The sequence below is a fragment of the Megalobrama amblycephala genome, linkage group LG19 (assembly GCF_018812025.1).
Source record: "Megalobrama amblycephala isolate DHTTF-2021 linkage group LG19, ASM1881202v1, whole genome shotgun sequence".
Lineage (NCBI taxonomy): Eukaryota > Metazoa > Chordata > Actinopteri > Cypriniformes > Xenocyprididae > Megalobrama > Megalobrama amblycephala.
Window position 1 is genome coordinate 27860086 of NC_063062.1, and position 18725 is coordinate 27878810.

At 37.0% G+C, this 18725-nt stretch overlaps 1 protein-coding gene across 1 annotated transcript in view; it reads left to right on the forward strand.

Annotated features, from left to right (window-relative positions):
* Positions 1-1156: 1156 nt before the first annotated feature.
* The window catches only part of akt2 (v-akt murine thymoma viral oncogene homolog 2), a 28920-nt gene continuing 11351 nt past the window's right edge, over positions 1157-18725 (forward strand). The window contains exons 1-5 of the mRNA XM_048167831.1: positions 1157-1576; positions 14213-14368; positions 14509-14637; positions 15607-15718; positions 17026-17173. Coding sequence (XP_048023788.1) covers positions 14323-14368; positions 14509-14637; positions 15607-15718; positions 17026-17173 — 435 coding nt within the window. The 5' untranslated portion in view covers positions 1157-1576; positions 14213-14322. The remainder of the gene's footprint in view (positions 1577-14212; positions 14369-14508; positions 14638-15606; positions 15719-17025; positions 17174-18725) is intronic.

An 18725-nucleotide genomic window follows, 5' to 3' on the forward strand; every position in this document is an offset into this window, starting at 1 on the left:
GTTGCATGTCATGTGCGAGGCACTGTATGAAACAGCTTCTCGAACAAGAAAAATTAAGGACACGTGAATTATATAAAACAATAATGATGTGCACATAAATCATTTATAATAAATAATGTAATATTCCATAAAATATAAGAATTGTCCATTTTGATTTCATGGTGACTTAAAAGAATGTATGTCTGTAGTATGAATGAAATCCAGACCACATTCTTCATGTTGTCATTATCATGTGACCTACCAGCGTCAGGTGTGTTACTTCACTGCCATTCACAAATCCTCTCCTTTGCCTCATGGGATAGTAATTTTGTCCATCAGATGCATACTTAAGAATATTGGCGGAAGAAGTAATTTGGTACTTTTCACCTACTAATTTATGAATACTATGAATTCGTACATACTATATATTCATGTAGCTACTTTTGGCTACTATATAGTATAGTGAAGTAGGATTTGAATGCAGTCACTGAACGAACAAACGGTTGAGTGAATGAAATGACTCACAGTTAGGGCCTCATTGTTGCCACCTGTAACTTGCAGGAAAAAAAATGAGGACTGGAATGATTCTATTCTATTCTATTCTATTCTATTCTATTCTATTCTGTGATGTAGCAAATACTAGTGACTATTTTTTTCCCCACAGATTTCATCAGAATTTATTTAGGCTACGTACCCCAAAAATACTGTGGTGGTACCATGAAGCAATAATGGTATCTGATAATTACCGAATTATTACCATATTCATATACCATGGTAATTATTTGGACCTCCAATGCACTTCAAAAATAGCACAAAATATGGTAGTACCATTGTACTTTTTGATATTTTTTATGACTCTTTATAAAATTACCTACAGATCCATATATTTAGGCAATGTGCTACCATGCTTATATTGGAGTACAATATTATTCTCTCTTAACCTCAAGGCTTTAACTTTGAAAAATTAATATTGCAGAGGAACTGTGACACACATAACCAGCAGAGGGCGCATGCCAAGTAAATATGTGTTACAATATTGAAATAGGGATCGATAAAACAATCCGGACATTTATAATTTCACTCTAAAATCACAACCTCGCTATCACTACATTACTGACAAGACGGCAACACAAAAAACGAACCTTTTCAAATTTCGGACGTTGCCTGTGACGTCGCACCGAGCGTGCGTTGAGGTCATTTCCTGTTTGTGCTCCCGTTGAGTTGCTAGACGGAGGCCTATTCCCGACACCACCACCACTACCACCGCCGCAACATCGCTCACAGACCTACAGGACGGGCACGACGAGGTTTTAAAAGCCTTAAACGCGTCAGATAGACGTTGTGGGATGAGTTTGAGTGACCGGGCTCGTGTTTTGGGCCACTGAGGGGCGGTTTGTGAGGATAATCGGACGGTTGGGTGTTGTTATTTTTGGGGCAGCTGAGTGGTCATTGGCAGAGCTCAATACACAGCAGCTCGCGAGAGGAATAAATACACACTTCACGTCTCTAAAAACCCTCGTTTCACCCCACTTACATGGGCTTTTGAGGATTTTTACATTTCAGTTGACCAACACAACGCAGGAGAATAAAAGTGGAGGTAAGGGACTAAAACGTGCATCGATGATTGATGGCTAGCGTGATGTTTAGCCTAGCCCGAGTCTCTATATTTAAATTGCACTTAAATGTTATGTGTTGTTGCCCACTGTGATACATTACCAGACAGAATCTCTTTACGAATATGTTTCTTAGGCTTACTGGATAGATAAACAGCATCTCCCGTCACAACACACGTTTGTTTCTCGTTTCCCTTTATAAATCATTTTTAATAAATAAAAGAACGTATATTAATGTATACCCATTTGGCGCGTATGCTTGTCTCTCCCGCGGGATCTTTGATTGTTGTAAGTGCATCATTGTGTCTTAACGGAAATCTTGGTCTATTAAGAAAAAAAAAAGAAAAAAAGAAGCTGAATTGGTGGTAATGAGAGCATATTATCGATCAGGCCCTTTACACGTTGTACAGAATTGCATGATGGATGTGAATCTATAGGACGAATTCACTGTACATGCTGTATGATCGATCAAACTGATGCCACTTTGCCTTTGGTTTTATTAATAGAGCTGCCATGCTGTTCCACGTGGAGTTCAGTTTAATTCTGTTTGCGTGTTTAAAATATTTAAACTTTATTTAAGGTTAAAGTGGTCAGATGTTTGACACATATGAAATAATGCATCCATCCGGTTAGCGCGTGAGTGTAAACGAGGCCTGAAGGTTATTGAGTTTGAGAGGGGTCAGGTTTAGGACTTCTCAGTATGGAATTATTCCACTCAGCACAGAAAATGTGTAATCATTAGTTTGTTGAAATGGACACAGCTCTTGTTTGTCTTTCTCTTGTGGACTTCAAAGTGCGTATGTGCACGCGAGAGAGTTGTTGTTGAAAAAGAGGAACAGACAGACCACTGACCAACTGATCAACTGATACACACGCTAAATACACGGCACGTATGTACCAGCGATAGAGACAGTCCGTCTGTTTTTAATGCCAGTGCATGTGTTAAGCAGTTGTGTAATGGACTAGCAGGGGCGTCACAAGGTGGGGATTTTATTTTGCAGGGATAATCCAGTGTTGTGCCCATGGTGATAGGACAGCATGCCAGATCTGTGCCAGAGGCACTGCTATGCCAGGAAACTCCTCTGGCACAGGCTGATCTTACACTCACATCTCAACAATAATAATAAAAAAAAAAGAAGAAAAACAGCTTTTTTTCATTTTACTGCTGTTTGCTAAGGCAGTAATCTCTGTTATTGTTTATATAGTGTTAGTGGTTTGAACAAACACCAAATAAACTGTGGCATACATTTTGCCATGCACCATTGTGTGCTACAGACAATAATGATACTTCAAAATATGTCTTTATGAGCTGAGGAGAGGTGTGTTTTCTAAGTGATCAGCTATAGATAAAATTAGCAGAACGTTCCACAGACTTGCATTATATCAAGACACCACAAGTTAAAGAGACTCAGAGATGGTCTTTTTGGACTTTGGACCACAAAAAAGAAAAGGATTTTCTGGTTAAAACTGGTAAACATTTTAAAGCAAAAAGAATTTTGCTTATCAAATTTAATTAAAATATTTGACTAATAATGTTCTTGTTTTTTTTTTTTTTTCCAGATAATATATTTGGAGTTAGTTTATTTGTTTTACCCAGCTGGCAGATCTTTTGAGATTTATTCCCTGACAATAACTCTTATGTTACACGGTTTTGCTTCTTAGATTAATATTTCATGCAATTTTGCTTCAAGTTGATTGATCTAATACCTTGGTGCATGTTTAGATTTATTTTATTTTTTACAGGGGATGCACCAATATTAACATTCTGACAGATAAAATAAGCCACAAACAAAAAACAGATTAAAGGACAATATTAAAAAATAATATTATGGTTCACCCTATAATGAAACTTGCTTCTTCCATGGAACTAGGGCTAACCCTGACTGAAGATTTTTCTAGTCGACTAGTAGTCCTTCATTTAAGCCATTAGTTAACTAATCGCATGTTTATATTAATTAAATTACTTAATTATTTTATTTAATTGTTAAATTAATTAAATATATACTGAGAATACTAAAACATAATGAGCCTTTAATATAGCGTAATATCTATTCTGCGTTCAAGCGTACGCAAAGCACTGGCAAAAGTAATGATTATGATGCACCGATACTAAATTTCTCTGCTGAGACCGATGGCCGATTATTCAGAATATCGACCGATGCCGATACCGATAGTTTGATTTTTCTTACGGAAAAAAAATCTCTCCCAAATAATGTTGCAAACTATACAGGGAACCGTCTCATTTGGTACACTATAATATTATAGGTTACAATTAACAACAGAGGTATTATATTCAGCTGCTGTTTATTTTCAGATATAATATACACTCAAATAAAAACTTAAATGTTTGTATAAAACTTAAAAAAAAAAAAAAAAAAGTATCACATAAGGTAGTTTTCATAAGCACTTGTCTTCATGGCAAATTTATTCAAACATATAATTAAGAATAAATAAGCTCCTCTCTTTTGTTTTTATTAGCCTATTTATTATTATTATTATTATAGCTGACTAAGTAACTGTGAACATTGGAAAACATTCCTTAGGTAAATGTGACGTTATGTGACATATTGTTTAAAAGCTACTTTATTGACGTCTTTCCGTGGTTGAAACACAGATTAAGTGATTACATGAGATATGATACATTCTGGTAAGTTGTACTGTGTCTTTCAACATACCCTTTGATGTTAATGCATGTTTTTTCGAGAAAAGACTGAGGCACGATCTGTCACGTCACATTTAAGAGCATCAAAACGGCATTTATTGTTTGAATTTCATTATAAAATAGACAGAATTTGAAAATTGAGACTTTATTTCTTATCAGAAATAACAAAGCACAGAGCTATTTGCAGTTATTGGATAGGAGGCGCTACAAATAATAAAAAATTGCATGGAGACATTTTAATTGTTTATGGTAACACTTTACAATAAGGTTCATTAGTTAACATTACTTAAAGTCCCCCTGTGGTGAAAATCATATGTTGTTCATATGTCTGTTTGGTGTTTTTAACATGCTTTAAGACAAACCATGTGCATTTAACCAAAGATGGTCTTAAACCCGTGGTTTGAAATCGCTAATGTTTCTGATGTCACAAACTACCTTGTAACCAATCATGTCAACATGCCGGCGGGCTTTAGCATATCATTAACTGACCGCGCAAGGGAGTCTCAAAAGAAGATTATCCCGGTATATTTTTTTTATTGTTATGTAAAATCGGGTATATTTAGTAATATGGTGGGTGCATGATGTATGTTACGATGCTATGAACTATATATCTTTCTCCACTGATGTTCTGAGATGTTCAAAGCGTTTCTAAGGATACTGATTGTTAGAAGACAGCTGACTGACTTGTGAATGTGAACATGGTTTGTGTAATATTATCAACACATTATTAGCTGTTTGATAACGTAGAGAAGCAAATCGCTAATCATATTGATTAATGTTATGTGTCCAAACTTGTAAAAAGCGATACCATTGTGCAGCGTTTACCTCAGTAAGTTGACGGAGTGGATCTCGTCTGAGCTCATGTAAGAGAGTGGAGGCAAGGCTAATTATCATATTCATAGATCCGTGTATATCAAATGAGGCAAGGGTGTAGAGTTACATTCAAGCTATTTTAAGGCATTAATTTTTTTTCACAGGAAAAAAAATATTAAATATGTAATTTTGGTGATCAAAGATGAGTTTTAGGGGATAAAATTGACTACGGGGGACTTGAACTACATTAATTAATCTTGTTAACGTTAATGCATTGTGAACTAATATGAACAGACAATGAACAACTGTATTTTCATTAACTAACATTAACGAAGATTAGTAAATACAGTAACAAATGTATTGCTCATGGTTAGTTCATGTTAGTTAATACATTAACTGATGTTTAACTAATGAACCTTATTGTAAAGTGTTACCTTGTTTATTAATAAACTAGTGTTTTCTGAGTCCATGTCGGCTGCAAAGATGAAGTTGACGATGCTGCCTTGCCATCTCTGCAGTATAGTGAACGTGCCTATAGAGAGAAACTGTCATATGGATTACATAAGCATAGAGTAGGGCTGGACGATTAATCGAAAAGTAATCGAAACCAAAATTCAGAACCTCCAACCGACGTAATTTTCCCATAACGGTTATTTCAGTTTTTTAATCCTGTTAATACTTCCCCCTTAAAAACACACTACCGCGTGTGTAGCCACGTAACTCCGCCCCGTCAGTGGCATAAAAACAACACGGAGGTGAACGCCGGTTCAACACATAGTGATGAGCCTTGCGTCTTCACTAAACTTTGTCAGTTGTATTTGTTTTAAGGTTTGCCAGTTTGGGCATTCAAGCGATTTTAGACGATTGAATTTATATTATTTCGAGCTACTGTGCTTGCGCAGCTGCAATGTGGCACAAACATTCATACAAACAGTAGCTGCGCAACGCGTGAAGATCGCGCGCACAGAGAGGAGCGCAGAAACTAGTTGTCAGCGCTGTCCTGTAAGTAGCTTAGAAACTCAACAACTTATAGCAAATATTTTTCTACTTTTGAAGGAACTATTTACAACCCACAGCTTCACAATTAATAAAGAGACAGTATGACTAATTCACACACACAATCACTCATACTGGTACTGTACTAATTTATCTTTATATGATTTACAACAAGCAGAAATCTGTAAGAAACGTTACGAACCATAGATAAAATAACTGCTGATAGTGAGCTATGTCAGATCACTCTTTTAATAGGAAAAAATATCCTACCTTTTAATAGTCAATCATATTTACAGTATAAACCTTGTTAGTGAACTATGAGGGCAAAAAAAAAAAAAAAAAGAAAGAAACAAAATAATCGTTCATTAATCATAATCGAGGTTTTGATTTTAGGCCATAATCGTCCAGCCCTAGCAGGGAGCTTTTCTTTTCTTTTTGATTTAGTTAGTTTAAAAGTAGATATTTCACGATTTCTATAGATATATTTCTCATATCTGTGAGGCAAGTAGCCTATATGCTATATCGTTTCGGTTCATTTTTGTGAAACGCTCCAGTTCACGGAGACCAGTGTTTATTTTGACAGCAAATTTTGATTTAGTTTTAGTCATAGTCTTTTGACTAATGTCATTTAGTTTTAGTCATATTTTAGTCATCGGAAATTGTTTTTGTTTTAGTCTAGTTTTAGTCGACTAAATATCATAAGATTTAAGTCGACTAAATCTACAGTAAAATCTAATACAGTTAAATTGAAATGCATTAAGCATTTCTCTAACAATACACAGATCCTGTACACTGATATAGGTACATCTGATATTCCCCAAACTGTTTGTTCACCCAACTGTACTTTGCTTGCCAAAGCGGACGGTTTTTGACCGTTCAAGTGCAAAAAGACAGGAAAGAGCAAAATTCAGTACTTTTGAGGGATTGACACATTTATCATTGAGAGGTACTATTATAGTTTTCGTTTAATTTTTATTAGATTTGTTTTTTAGTTTTTCTGCTTTCATTGTAATTTTAATTAAGTTTTAGTATTTTTTGTTTGTCTTTTAGTTTTTGCTTTTAAATGTCTGCAAGTTTTTATTTCTGTTTATTTTAATACCTCAGGTTAAGCTAAAGCTTAGAAACTAGATGAAATAAAATAAGTTTACATTTTATATATATATATATATATATATATATATATATATATATATATATATATATATATATATATATATATATATATATTTTTTTATTTCAGTTAATGTTTATTTCAAGTAATGAAGATTTCTTTGGTTTTAGGTTTAGTTAACTATAATAACCCTTATACTTGTAAAATATATTGAATAATGTGTCAAAAAATGTTCAGTCTTTCCTTCCTGTGACAGAAGATAGTAATTTACTATGAATTAAATAGAAATTAAATTAAATACAGTTTGTGTAAACAAAATAACAATAATGACCAGGAAAAAATAATAATTATAAACCATCCCGAAATACACTGTCACTCTTATTCTGAAATGTCTACAGTAGGGCTGCACGATTAATCGCATGCTATTCTCACGCGCATTTCGTCAGTAAAGCCGGTTCCCTGATTACCGCTAAATCGCCATCACCTGCTTTCAAATGAAGCGGCATTTAATAGACGGAGCCGTAGGTCACTGAAAAGCCACGCAATATTGCGTTCATATCGCAGATGAATCGCCTGCGATAATGAACGCGATATTGCGTGGCTTGTCCGTGAACTACGGCTCCGTCTATTAAAAGGCGCTCCGTTTAAAAACAGGTGATGGCGATTTAGCGGTAATCAGGGAACCGGCTTTACTGACGAAATGCGCGTGAGAATAGCATGCGATTAATCGTGCAGCCCTAGTCTACAGTATGCACTGTAGCAGGCTACTCATGAGAGAGATAAAATATGCATTCTTACAACCGTCTAAAACATACTGCCATATAAACATCATGTAGTAAACATTGTCATAATTCATCAACATTAGCTCATTAGCCTTAGAGCGCACAACAGCACCGCCTTTCCCGCAGTTAGATCAGCACGTTACACTTGTTACAAATGTGCGCATCTTCCACACAGGACAGCAGTCCTGACTGGATATCTTCCCAAATCGTCCCTCTCTTTCATTTTTGTCTTGTTTTTATTCATTGACGAAAATTAGATTTTAGTCATAGTTTTAGTCATTCAAAATGCATTTTTATTTAGTCATCATCTCGTTTTCGCCCGTGAAAAAATGTTGTTGACGAAAATTATGACAAATTATTCCTCAACGAAATTAACACTGACGGAGACCGAGACGGCAGAAATCGCATCCTGTTTGTTTTCTTTATTTTACAAAGTCACAACCTTTTCTTGTTTATTGAGAGTGTACACAAATAAAAATCGAATGATGTATAACTGATGTATAACTTATCTGTATGACCAAAATGTTTTCGCTGTTGTCAGGAAAAATTGCAAGTGAACGCGCCGACGCCTCCATGTCTTGCAGTAAACGTGCGAATACTTCAGCTTCCACACTCCGCAAGCACACTTGGATATGCCCCTAATAATAGCGCTCATTTATCTAGGTTAATGTTAGAGCGGGCAGTCATGTAAAATTGCTACTTGCATGTTTCAAATTGTAAGTCATATTTGAGGTCGATGGATGATAGTTGAACGTTTGGATTTCTTGCCCGACATACTGTAATTACAAGGACCCGCCGTTAATGATCTGTCCCTCACGTGACTTCGCCACAGGTTTGTTTTTGTTTTTTCTGCGACTAACCGACTAATAATTTCTTTCTTCTGCAGAAAACAAAACAGATAGGCTGTGGTTTAAAATGTTTCAACTTTTTTTGGGCCATACAATGGTCCAAAACAACACTGGATCCCACTGAAGGCACTGATACACTTCAAGCTAAATTGGGGAATGAACTGTGGTGACGCCATTTTGAACAAAATTAAGCCGAAGAATGAAATGAGCTTCGCCAAGAGCGACTTGACTTCAATTATATTGACAAAAAAACCAAAACAAAATAAAACCCTGGTGGGCAGCGCTCCAACACAGCATGGAGTAATGACAGAAATGATGACAGAATTTTTCTGGTGAATGATTCTTTAAAACTAAAATTAAATGTATGCAAAATTCTAACTATATTACTATTATATTAATAATGAATACATTAAACACACTAAAGATCTTATCAGTAGTTTTTAATCATTGCCAAATCAGTGTTTAAACTAATCAGCTTAAAAAGAATTACCAGCAATGCCTTGGCAACCACCCACAATACTGTCAACTTTCGCATATACAAGCGGCAATTTCATTTTCTTCATGCGGATGAACAATTCTGCTCCCAAATTGTCATTTAAGCATTGCTTTATGCATCAAAAACTGTGTGCTTTTTAATGTTGATTCTGAAAACAGCCGGTGTCTTGTCTTGTTCAGTGTACAGAGTGGCGTGTTCACCTGTGGATCAGGCTGGCTTCACTGCAGTCTATTTGGCATCTCCATGGTGATAGAATAGAGCTGTTGCATTTCCCGTCAGAAATGGTTTAAAAACACTTTGTGGTAAATGAGGCTCATCCTTGTCCCATGTTCATTAAGTCTTTGTTATTCTCTTCACCGGTATTGTGATTTTAAAAACCACAGCATTTGCATTACACATAATAAAAGCACATAGTACACATAGTAAAAGCCTTGCAAATAAGAATAGGGAATGCAGGTTTCATGGTTATTTTGCACACTCATTCAAAGCATCAATTAAAAACATTTGTAAATTAAATTCAAATTAAGTTGTTCCACAGGAAGTTCCATTAGTTTTTTCCCTTTTTGTTTTGTAACTGATGTCAAATTTATCACACATGAGTGAAATTAGATAGTGATTAAATGTATATTGCACTTGTTCTGAAACACTATCACCAGCATAAGCGTAATACATTTATTTATATTAAACGTAATTTTATATAATCATAAATTCTTAGCCTATATTTTGCTTTCATTATAGCTACAATGAATTATCCATCCAAAAAAATGGACATTTAAAGGTCCCGTTTTTCGTGGTTTTTTGAAGCTTTGATTGTGTTTATAGTGTGCAATATAACGTGTTCATGTTTCGCGTGTAAAAAAACACAGTATTTTTCACATAATTTACTTATCTGTATCCTGTTTCCACTGTCATGGGCTGATGACTCGTTCTATGAAGTCCCTCCTTCAGAAATACGTAACGAGTTCTGATTGTGCCAGCGGTTCCTGTGTTGTGATTCGACAGCTCTGAGCGCACCGTGTCCGGAAAAGTCACGCCTCTTACCATAACGTGGAGATGCACGCGCTCAGTGTTATCGTAAACATGTCTTTAATTTTACCCTATCAATTTGAGCCGGAATCAGACCCAGTGATTGAACTGCGGGATGAAAATAACAGCGTTTCGACGACATGGCGACAAACACACTCTACAAACGCAACTCTTGTGTATTCCTGTGGGCGGAGGTTAGTCAAAAAACTGTTTTAGTGACGTCATTAAAGAAGGAAGTAGAGGGATGTAGTCCAAACTGGCCGTTCGATGTAGGCGACTTCTGTTAAATAAAATATCTCGCTTGGCATTGAACTTTGAGCTTTAAAATTTTACAGATTTTATTTATACTCTAACAACAACATTACACACTAACTAAAGTTTGAAACATGGGATCACGAAGAACGGGACCTTTAAAGTATCTATCTTATCTTTTCATTCAAACTAGATTGCTCTTCTTTTTAGTAACAGAGCTCAGGACAGATGTGACAGATTGCATTATTCACATTAGCACCTTTAGAATAAAAGGTGAACAGTGTTCAACTCCTAACCTTCATATAATCATCTTCTTAAAGTCAAAAAACTGATTATCCATCAGCATCCACCAGGATCAGACCCGGATCCTCGATCAGCAGTTTATCCCGCATGTAAAGACACTTTTATGTGAATAATGACTCAGCACTTTAGATTCATTCATGCAGTGTATAATACCACTGAAATTTTCCATAGAAAGTCTTGCACTCGCCTCTCTGTCATGATCATTGCTCTTCTGCCCCCAGCCCCCTAGAGTTCAATATTGCTGTACAGGATGCTCTGTTTTATTCAGTAAGATGATAACAAATGCAATTCAGCTGTTCCTCTTCTGTTAAATGTTGAAATCCTTAGAGATTGAGGCTTATCTGTTAGAGTGCTGAATGCTGCATTTATCAAGTTTACATTACAAACATTTCTGAACAGGTGGCATTCCCTGTAGCTTTAGTCAGGTGACAATTTGTGTAAAATCTTTCAGTTTTGTGCTAGAGCAGTGTTTCTCAACTGGTGGGTTGCGAAGTTTGTAGTCAAAGAAACAACAAATAAAACTTAATTCTATACGTTTTTCTGATGCGAAACTATTATTTTGAAAGATGTGTGAGAATGTACTTTGTAACTTGCTGCAAAACCAAAAGTCTCACCTTTAGAAAAACAAAATTTACTGTCCTGTCAGACATATCTGAGTGAATGAAAAGAGCAAATGAAATTACAAGCATGCAACGTCGCTGTTATGTTGTCAATTAGACAATGCTCTTATTAAAGGTATCGTTCACCCAAAAATGAAACCTGTTGCAAACCAGTATAATTTTCTTAATTCTGTGCAATTACACCCATATAGGGCTGGGCGATATGTCGCATGCGATTGTCACGCGCATTTTGTCAGTAAAGCCGGTTCCCTGATTACCGCTAAATCGCCATCACCTGCTTTCAATTGGAGCGCCATTTAATAGACAGAACCGTATATCACTGACAAGCTACGCAATATCGCGTTCACTATCGCAGATGAATTGCCTTCGATAATGAACGCGATATTGCGTAGCTTGTCAGTGAACTACGGCTCTGTCTATTAAATGCCTCTCCATTGGAAAGCAGGTGATGGCGATTTAGTGGTAATCAGGGAACCGGCTTTACTGACGAAATGCGCGTGACAATCGCATGCGATATATCGCCCAGCCCTACACCCATACAATGAAATGCAATGGGGTCTAATGTTGTTACCGTTATTATTCTCTGTTTTTTTTCATAAATACTTGCTATATTGTAGCAAATAATATTTGCTATTAGCAACCCTCTACAGACACACTGAAGCTAGATTTGAAATTGGCTAATAAATGATTTATTTTACTCGCCAGACTTTAGTTTTTACATGGAATGCAAGAACAATGCAAATGAAAAATTCTACATAAATATAAAATTATAATTTTCAAAAATTATTAAAGACAAGTAAACAGTCTGTAATAATACAAGAACAAATAATCAAACTATAAGAAATGACACAAATAAACACAATAGATGCAATTTAAATAAACTGCTTTTCAGTTTTTTTTAAAGGTAGAACTATAGTAGTTGGATACAGATTAGGTAGATTATGTACAGAAATTGAATAATGTGTAAAATGTGTAATGTGTAAATGTAAAATAACACTGCATAGTCTTCACTGTATAAATTTAAAGGGGTGGTTAAGTGTTTTTTTTTTTCTAGGCTTGATTGTGTTTTTGGGGCACAGTTTAACATGTCTTAATGCTTTGTTTTTTTGAAAACGCTGTATTTTTCATATATTTTATCTTTATTCTACACCTCTGTTTCCACTGTCATATGAACGGCTCGTTTGACTTCCTGCTTCTATGAAGCCACTCCCTCCGAAATACGCAGTGTGCTCAGATTGGTGAGCTGGCCCAGTGTATCGTGATTCGCTGAAGCGTCCGGAAACGACACGCCCCTTACCATTCGTTGCTTCAGTGAAAATGTAAATAATAGCGTCTATATTGCTGTATCAAATTGAGCCCGAATTAGACCGAGATGAAGAGGTCAAGCTGCAATCGTTGCATTTAAAGGACGTTTATGAATGGTATTTCATTTAGTATTTGTGTCAAAGTGTTTAGATATGCTGTCACTGCTGTTTGTTAGCTTTCATTATACAGTTTTGTCCTGATTAAAGCTTTACTGTAGCCGAATACATGACTGAGTAGTCGCATTTTTGTAAAGGTAGCTTTTAATTTATAGAATAAACAACTGTTTGTCTATGAACACATAAGTTTGTTGGTGTTTGTAGAATTTAGCTAACTGGCTAGTGTAGCAAAAACGAGTTGATCTTTGTATATGTCCTTGATGCAACAAAAATAGCAACAGGACTATACATTTAAAAGACATGTACAAACAATAAAGTTCTTAAAGTTTGAAGCCAATAAACAGCAGCTTCTGCTTTTAAAGTGGGGACTGCTTCATCTTTCAGTAATAGCATTTGTTCATTCGGTAATAGCCATCCAGCATTGAACTCGTGTAGATTCTGGAATCTGTCTTCAGCGCGGCATCCAGTGTAGAAAATATCACAGATTATAATGGGTTCTATTATCTTTTGACGCGCCGCGCTGCGAAATCGCATTTAAGCACCCCTTTAAATATAGATTAATCCATATTAAAGTTACAAAAGTTCAGTCAAGATCAGTGAGTAAAAACACAGCACCAGGAATATTAGGTTGCTGTTCACTTAAGATAACCGACTATGTTTACTAAGATACAAGCCAAGATGGACATCTTGACATAATTTTGTATGAAATTGTCCGTTTAAGTGCAAGACGTGAAAGAGCTCAATTCAGTATTCGCATCCTGGGCTTTCTGTCAGACGAGCGTGATTTATATTTTGTGTCGTCTTGCTAAAAAACACTAGCAAATGATAAACTTTAATGATGGTGCAGCACTGGCCTGATTGGGAAAATGACAGATCTGTCATCTCTTGTCCATCGGGCAGTCCTGTCGAGCCCTGCATTTAGATCTAGTCAATTCTCTTTACGTGGCATGTGTAAACTTCGGTCTTTCTCTCACGTTGAGCGTGTGTGTGTGTGTGAGAGAAAGCGACAGAGGGCGCTCTTAGCCAAGCGATGATGCGTAAAGCTCAGCAGGCAATGAAATTATATCTGTGCTAAACTTTTTTTTTTTTTTGCCTCTAACTCAATCACAGACTACGAAATTTACTAGCCATTGGCTAATTAAAAAAAATGGGTTTTAGTCGCAAATGCGAGTGATTTACTCGCGTTATAGAGGGTTGGTTATAAGCAATAGAAATGCAGAACTTCTTAGTCTGTGGTGCTTCCTATGTTGTACTTTGTGGTTGACATTAGTTTATTTGTCTTGTTTCCAGGTGAGTCTGGCTCTGTGGTACTGAACGTCTGCCTGACCCGAGACTCAACGCTCCCCCTCCCCCAACCTCCCTGCCACCCTGCCCTACGCCCCACGTACCCCTAACCCAGCATGAACGAGGTCAGCATCGTCAGAGAGGGCTGGCTCCACAAGAGAGGTGAGCACTGCATACTCACTCATTCATTAGAGCAGTCCATATCATATTTTTAGACGGTAAACACTTTGTTTGTCTCTGTATTTTCGCTTTTATCCTCCTGCCATCTACTTCCTTGTATCTCTTCTTCCTCCTGTTTGCAGGTGAATATATTAAGACTTGGAGGCCCCGGTATTTCATCCTAAAGAGTGATGGCTCTTTCATCGGCTATAAGGAGAAGCCTGAGACGTCAGACCACAATCAACCGCCTCTTAACAACTTTTCAGTCGCAGGTCTGCCACAGTCTGCTGTCTCTCTCCATGCACACCAGATCGTGTAGTACTCTAAAATATGTCTCCCTCAGTTTGTTTATCACTTAAGGATTATCGTTTACAGAAACTGTTGCTAAGGCAAGGGATGTATGCATATATATGCACCAATATAGATAATTTGATGATATCAGCAGTTTTTTTTATTTGTTTTGTTTCATAAATTGATTTATATCTGCCAATATTGCATGCATTTGTTTCTGCTTATTTTAAGTTTTGTATCACTTCTAACACTGAAAGTTGGCTTGAAACCATAGTTGGGACTTGATTTTGTTCATCAGGAATTGATTGGCTCGTTGTTTTTTGCTATTGCTGTGATCTCGTGTGAGTGGCAGGTTGTCCCGTTCTCACGCCAGTACACATCATCAAAGAAGAGAGGGGGGGAGTTATTTTGATTAAAGAATATGAGGGCATGTAAATTTAAAAAAAAAAAAAAAAAAAAAAAAAATTATGTGCACAAATAAATTATTTAATAAATACTGAAGTATTACATTAAAAAAAATAAAAATGGTCAATTTTGATTTCATGGTGACTTCAAAGTATAGTGGTAAATTATGGCAAAAACTTTATTCGTTTGTCTGACCAATAGCAAATGGAGTCAGCGTTCAATAATACCTTTTTGAAAATAGACTTAGAAAGTATGAAAACTGAAACACTGAAACTGTTAACTACAATTTGACCAATAATGAAAGAATTCATGAAAAAAATGACTTTATAATTGTTGTTATTATTATTATTTTCAATCAATGGTCTGATGTGTTTAAACCTGGAAATCAGAGTATTCAGTCAAAAAGAACCACCCAATCAAGACAACAAGGGGCACAGATCAAATCACAGTTCACCTTTAATATAAAATTAATATATGTTCAACTTTGACCCATTCAAGACATTTAAATCCAAAATCAAACTTTTTAAAAGTGATATCCTTTGCAGAGTGTCAGCTGATGAAGACTGAACGACCTCGGCCAAACACGTTTGTCATCCGCTGCTTGCAGTGGACCACTGTTATTGAGCGCACCTTCCACGTGGATAGCAATGCTGAAAGGTGAGATGAGATGGAGAGTCCTGCTGGAATCTGTCTTTGTTGTGGATGAATGAATGAGTGGAAGAGAGAGAAAGCTTAAGATTGAGATGCTAAATGGTAGGGCTGCCCCCTAATAGTCGACGAGAAGAGGCTTAGTCGACCAAAATCCACTGGAAGTGGGACATCCAAACGCTCACCTATCATTCATCGACCTCAAATATGGCTTATCATATGAAACATGTAAGTAGTAGCAACTTTACATGGCCGCTTACTTTAACGTTAACCTAGAAAAATGTGGGCTATTCAAGTGTTTGTGTGGAGTGTGCAAGCTGAATAGTAGCGCGCTTACTGCATGACGACTAACATGGAGGCACCGGTGCAATCACTTGCTCTTAAAATACTGTCATTTTTGGTCAAACAGATAAGAGTAATACATCATTTGAATCTGTAAAGAGTCTACTTTTATTTGTGCATTCACAATAACAACAAAACATTGTGCTTTTGTAAAACAACGAAAGCAAACAGGGTGCGCTTTCTCTCTCTGTGAACTTGAGCGGCAAATAAAAAAGAGCCGAAACTCCATGTAAGCTTGCCACACAGACATGAAAAATATATCTATAGAAAGCAAAATGTCTACTTTTAAATTAACCAATTCAAATGGAAAACAAATATTCTCAGGTTATGTAATCCATATAAAACACACATATAGGCGCGTCAACTACTGTGGAGTCATCATCATCAACTTCAACATCATCACTGCAGCCGAAAATACATCGTTTATCAATTATTAAAATGTTAAAACAGTCTCCTTGCTCTTTTTCCAGATGCATTCATAATCATTACTTCTGCCGGTGCGCTGTGGCAAGCTGTGTGCGCTTGAACGCTGATTAGGCTATGTAGGCATTAAAGGCTCATTATTATGATTTATATGGTTTATTAATAAACGTGTGATTAGTTGACTAATTTCTTAAAATGAACGACTGCTAGGCTACCAGAAAAATCTTTAGTCGTGGGCAGCCCTACTAATTGGCATTTACTGGGAAAGGAGATTTAGTTGTATTAACCACATTTTTGCCAATCAAGACGGGTTATTACTCACTGTCTGTTGCTTATAATGAGCCGTAAAATGGGTGAAAAACATTTCAGTGGAAACAGGAATTGTGTTTAGGTCATTTTTGTGACTCAAAATTCTTCCAAGGGATGGTAATCACATACATGAGATCAGCGTAGGATCACACAAAATAACAAGAGGAACCCTAACCTCCTTTGCTACTTAGATTAAATAAATGACTAATGACTTATATGATTTCATCTTGATGTCTTTGCAGAGAGGAGTGGATACGTGCCATCCAGGCTGTGGCCAATGGGCTCAAGTCCCGGGAAGAGGAGGAGCCAATGGACATCAACTTTGGCTCCCCTGGAGACAACAGTCTGGAGGGAATGGAGGCTGCGATCGCAAAATCCCGCACCAAAGTGGTGAGTGCCTTGCCTCAATAGCCGCGTTTCCACTGCCGGGCCAAAGGCGGGCATGCTAGTGCGTGCCAGGGCCGGTCGCGTTTCCACTGTCACTTCCGGGGCTTGATCGTGCCTCTTCGGTGCTTTTCGGCCCGCCAAAAACCTTGGTCCAAAGAGGGCCAGCTGGGGCTTGAGGCGCGGTCGAGGTGAAAGGCGGAGCTAATCGTAGTCAGGTGATGGTCTACACGCTGAAATGGGTTGGGTTGTGTGACGTTTTATCAAGGGAGGTTTGTTTAAGGGCGGTTTTTAGATCAGCGCTGCGGAGCTAGCGGACCGACAGTGGAAACGCAATTTGATTTTGACCTCGGTGCCTAAGGTCTGTGGCCATAGGCCCTGCCCAGCACGCTGTTAGCCCTGGCTCGCACTGGCCCGACAGTGGAAAAGCGGCTAATGTGTAGCCACATTCTGGTTGTTTGGGTAACATGATTCACTTTTAGAAACCGCCTCATTTGTCCCAAGAAACCAGTTTCTTGCATAGCTGTGCTAATTTCATGTCTCTTGTGTCACCTTGCACTCTCTCTTCTCAAATAATAGAATTTCATCTTGTATTAATATTTCATATCCAGTTATCATCATGTAGTAGCCATGTAATATACAACATAAAAAAAACAAACCTCCAGTATTATGAGACTTCTGTGTTGGTTCCCAGTCACGCTGTAATGGTTTATTTTGTGGTGATGACTGGGTGAATTCTGTCATAATTGTAAGTGATATTATACAAAACATTTCAATTGTGTGATTGCAAGTTTGCTATTTAAATGTATTTATTTTGTAACTTTATATTAATAATAATAATAATAGTTTTTTTTATTGTAAATTAAAAGAAAAAAGTTTTATTTAAAGTGCCTCTTTTATGCTATTTTAAAGGTTCCTATTTTTGTTTTGGAGGTCTCCTGCAATGTTTACATGCATCCAATATACCATAATGTATATCATAATATACATTGCAGGATCACCTCTTTTCTCACAGTGTATAAAATGATTCAATCTAGGATCCATATGCTTTCCGGCAGCCTATACTTCTCTGATTGTCAGATGGACCAGTCTGTTGTGATTGGTCTATAGGATACAGCGCTTGTCGGAAATGAAACACCCATTACCATATCTGAATTTCAGCTCCAGAGGCTTCCTTCGCAATTGCATACACAGTGATGCGAACCGTAACGATGGTGTTGGTTTTTACCCCGTATCAATTCGAGTGTGACTCGTCATCCTTTGGAAGTGCGTGCAAAGTGGATTTGCAGTGCAGAAAACAGCGTCGTCTCGACATGTCGACAAAACAAACCAAACTCCTCCATGCCTCAGCTACAACTACAGTGTTTGAGGGCGGGTCAAAGTAGATGCTGTTCACAGCCAGTAGCTATGTTTCCATCCACCTTCCATCCATTTTTATGCGCATTTTGGGATGTTGCATTAAAAAAAAAAAGTTGAATGGAAACGGCAAGATGAGCATAAATTCTAAAAATACGCATAAACTTATGTGCTCGAATGAGTAGGATACTTTTTTTTTATG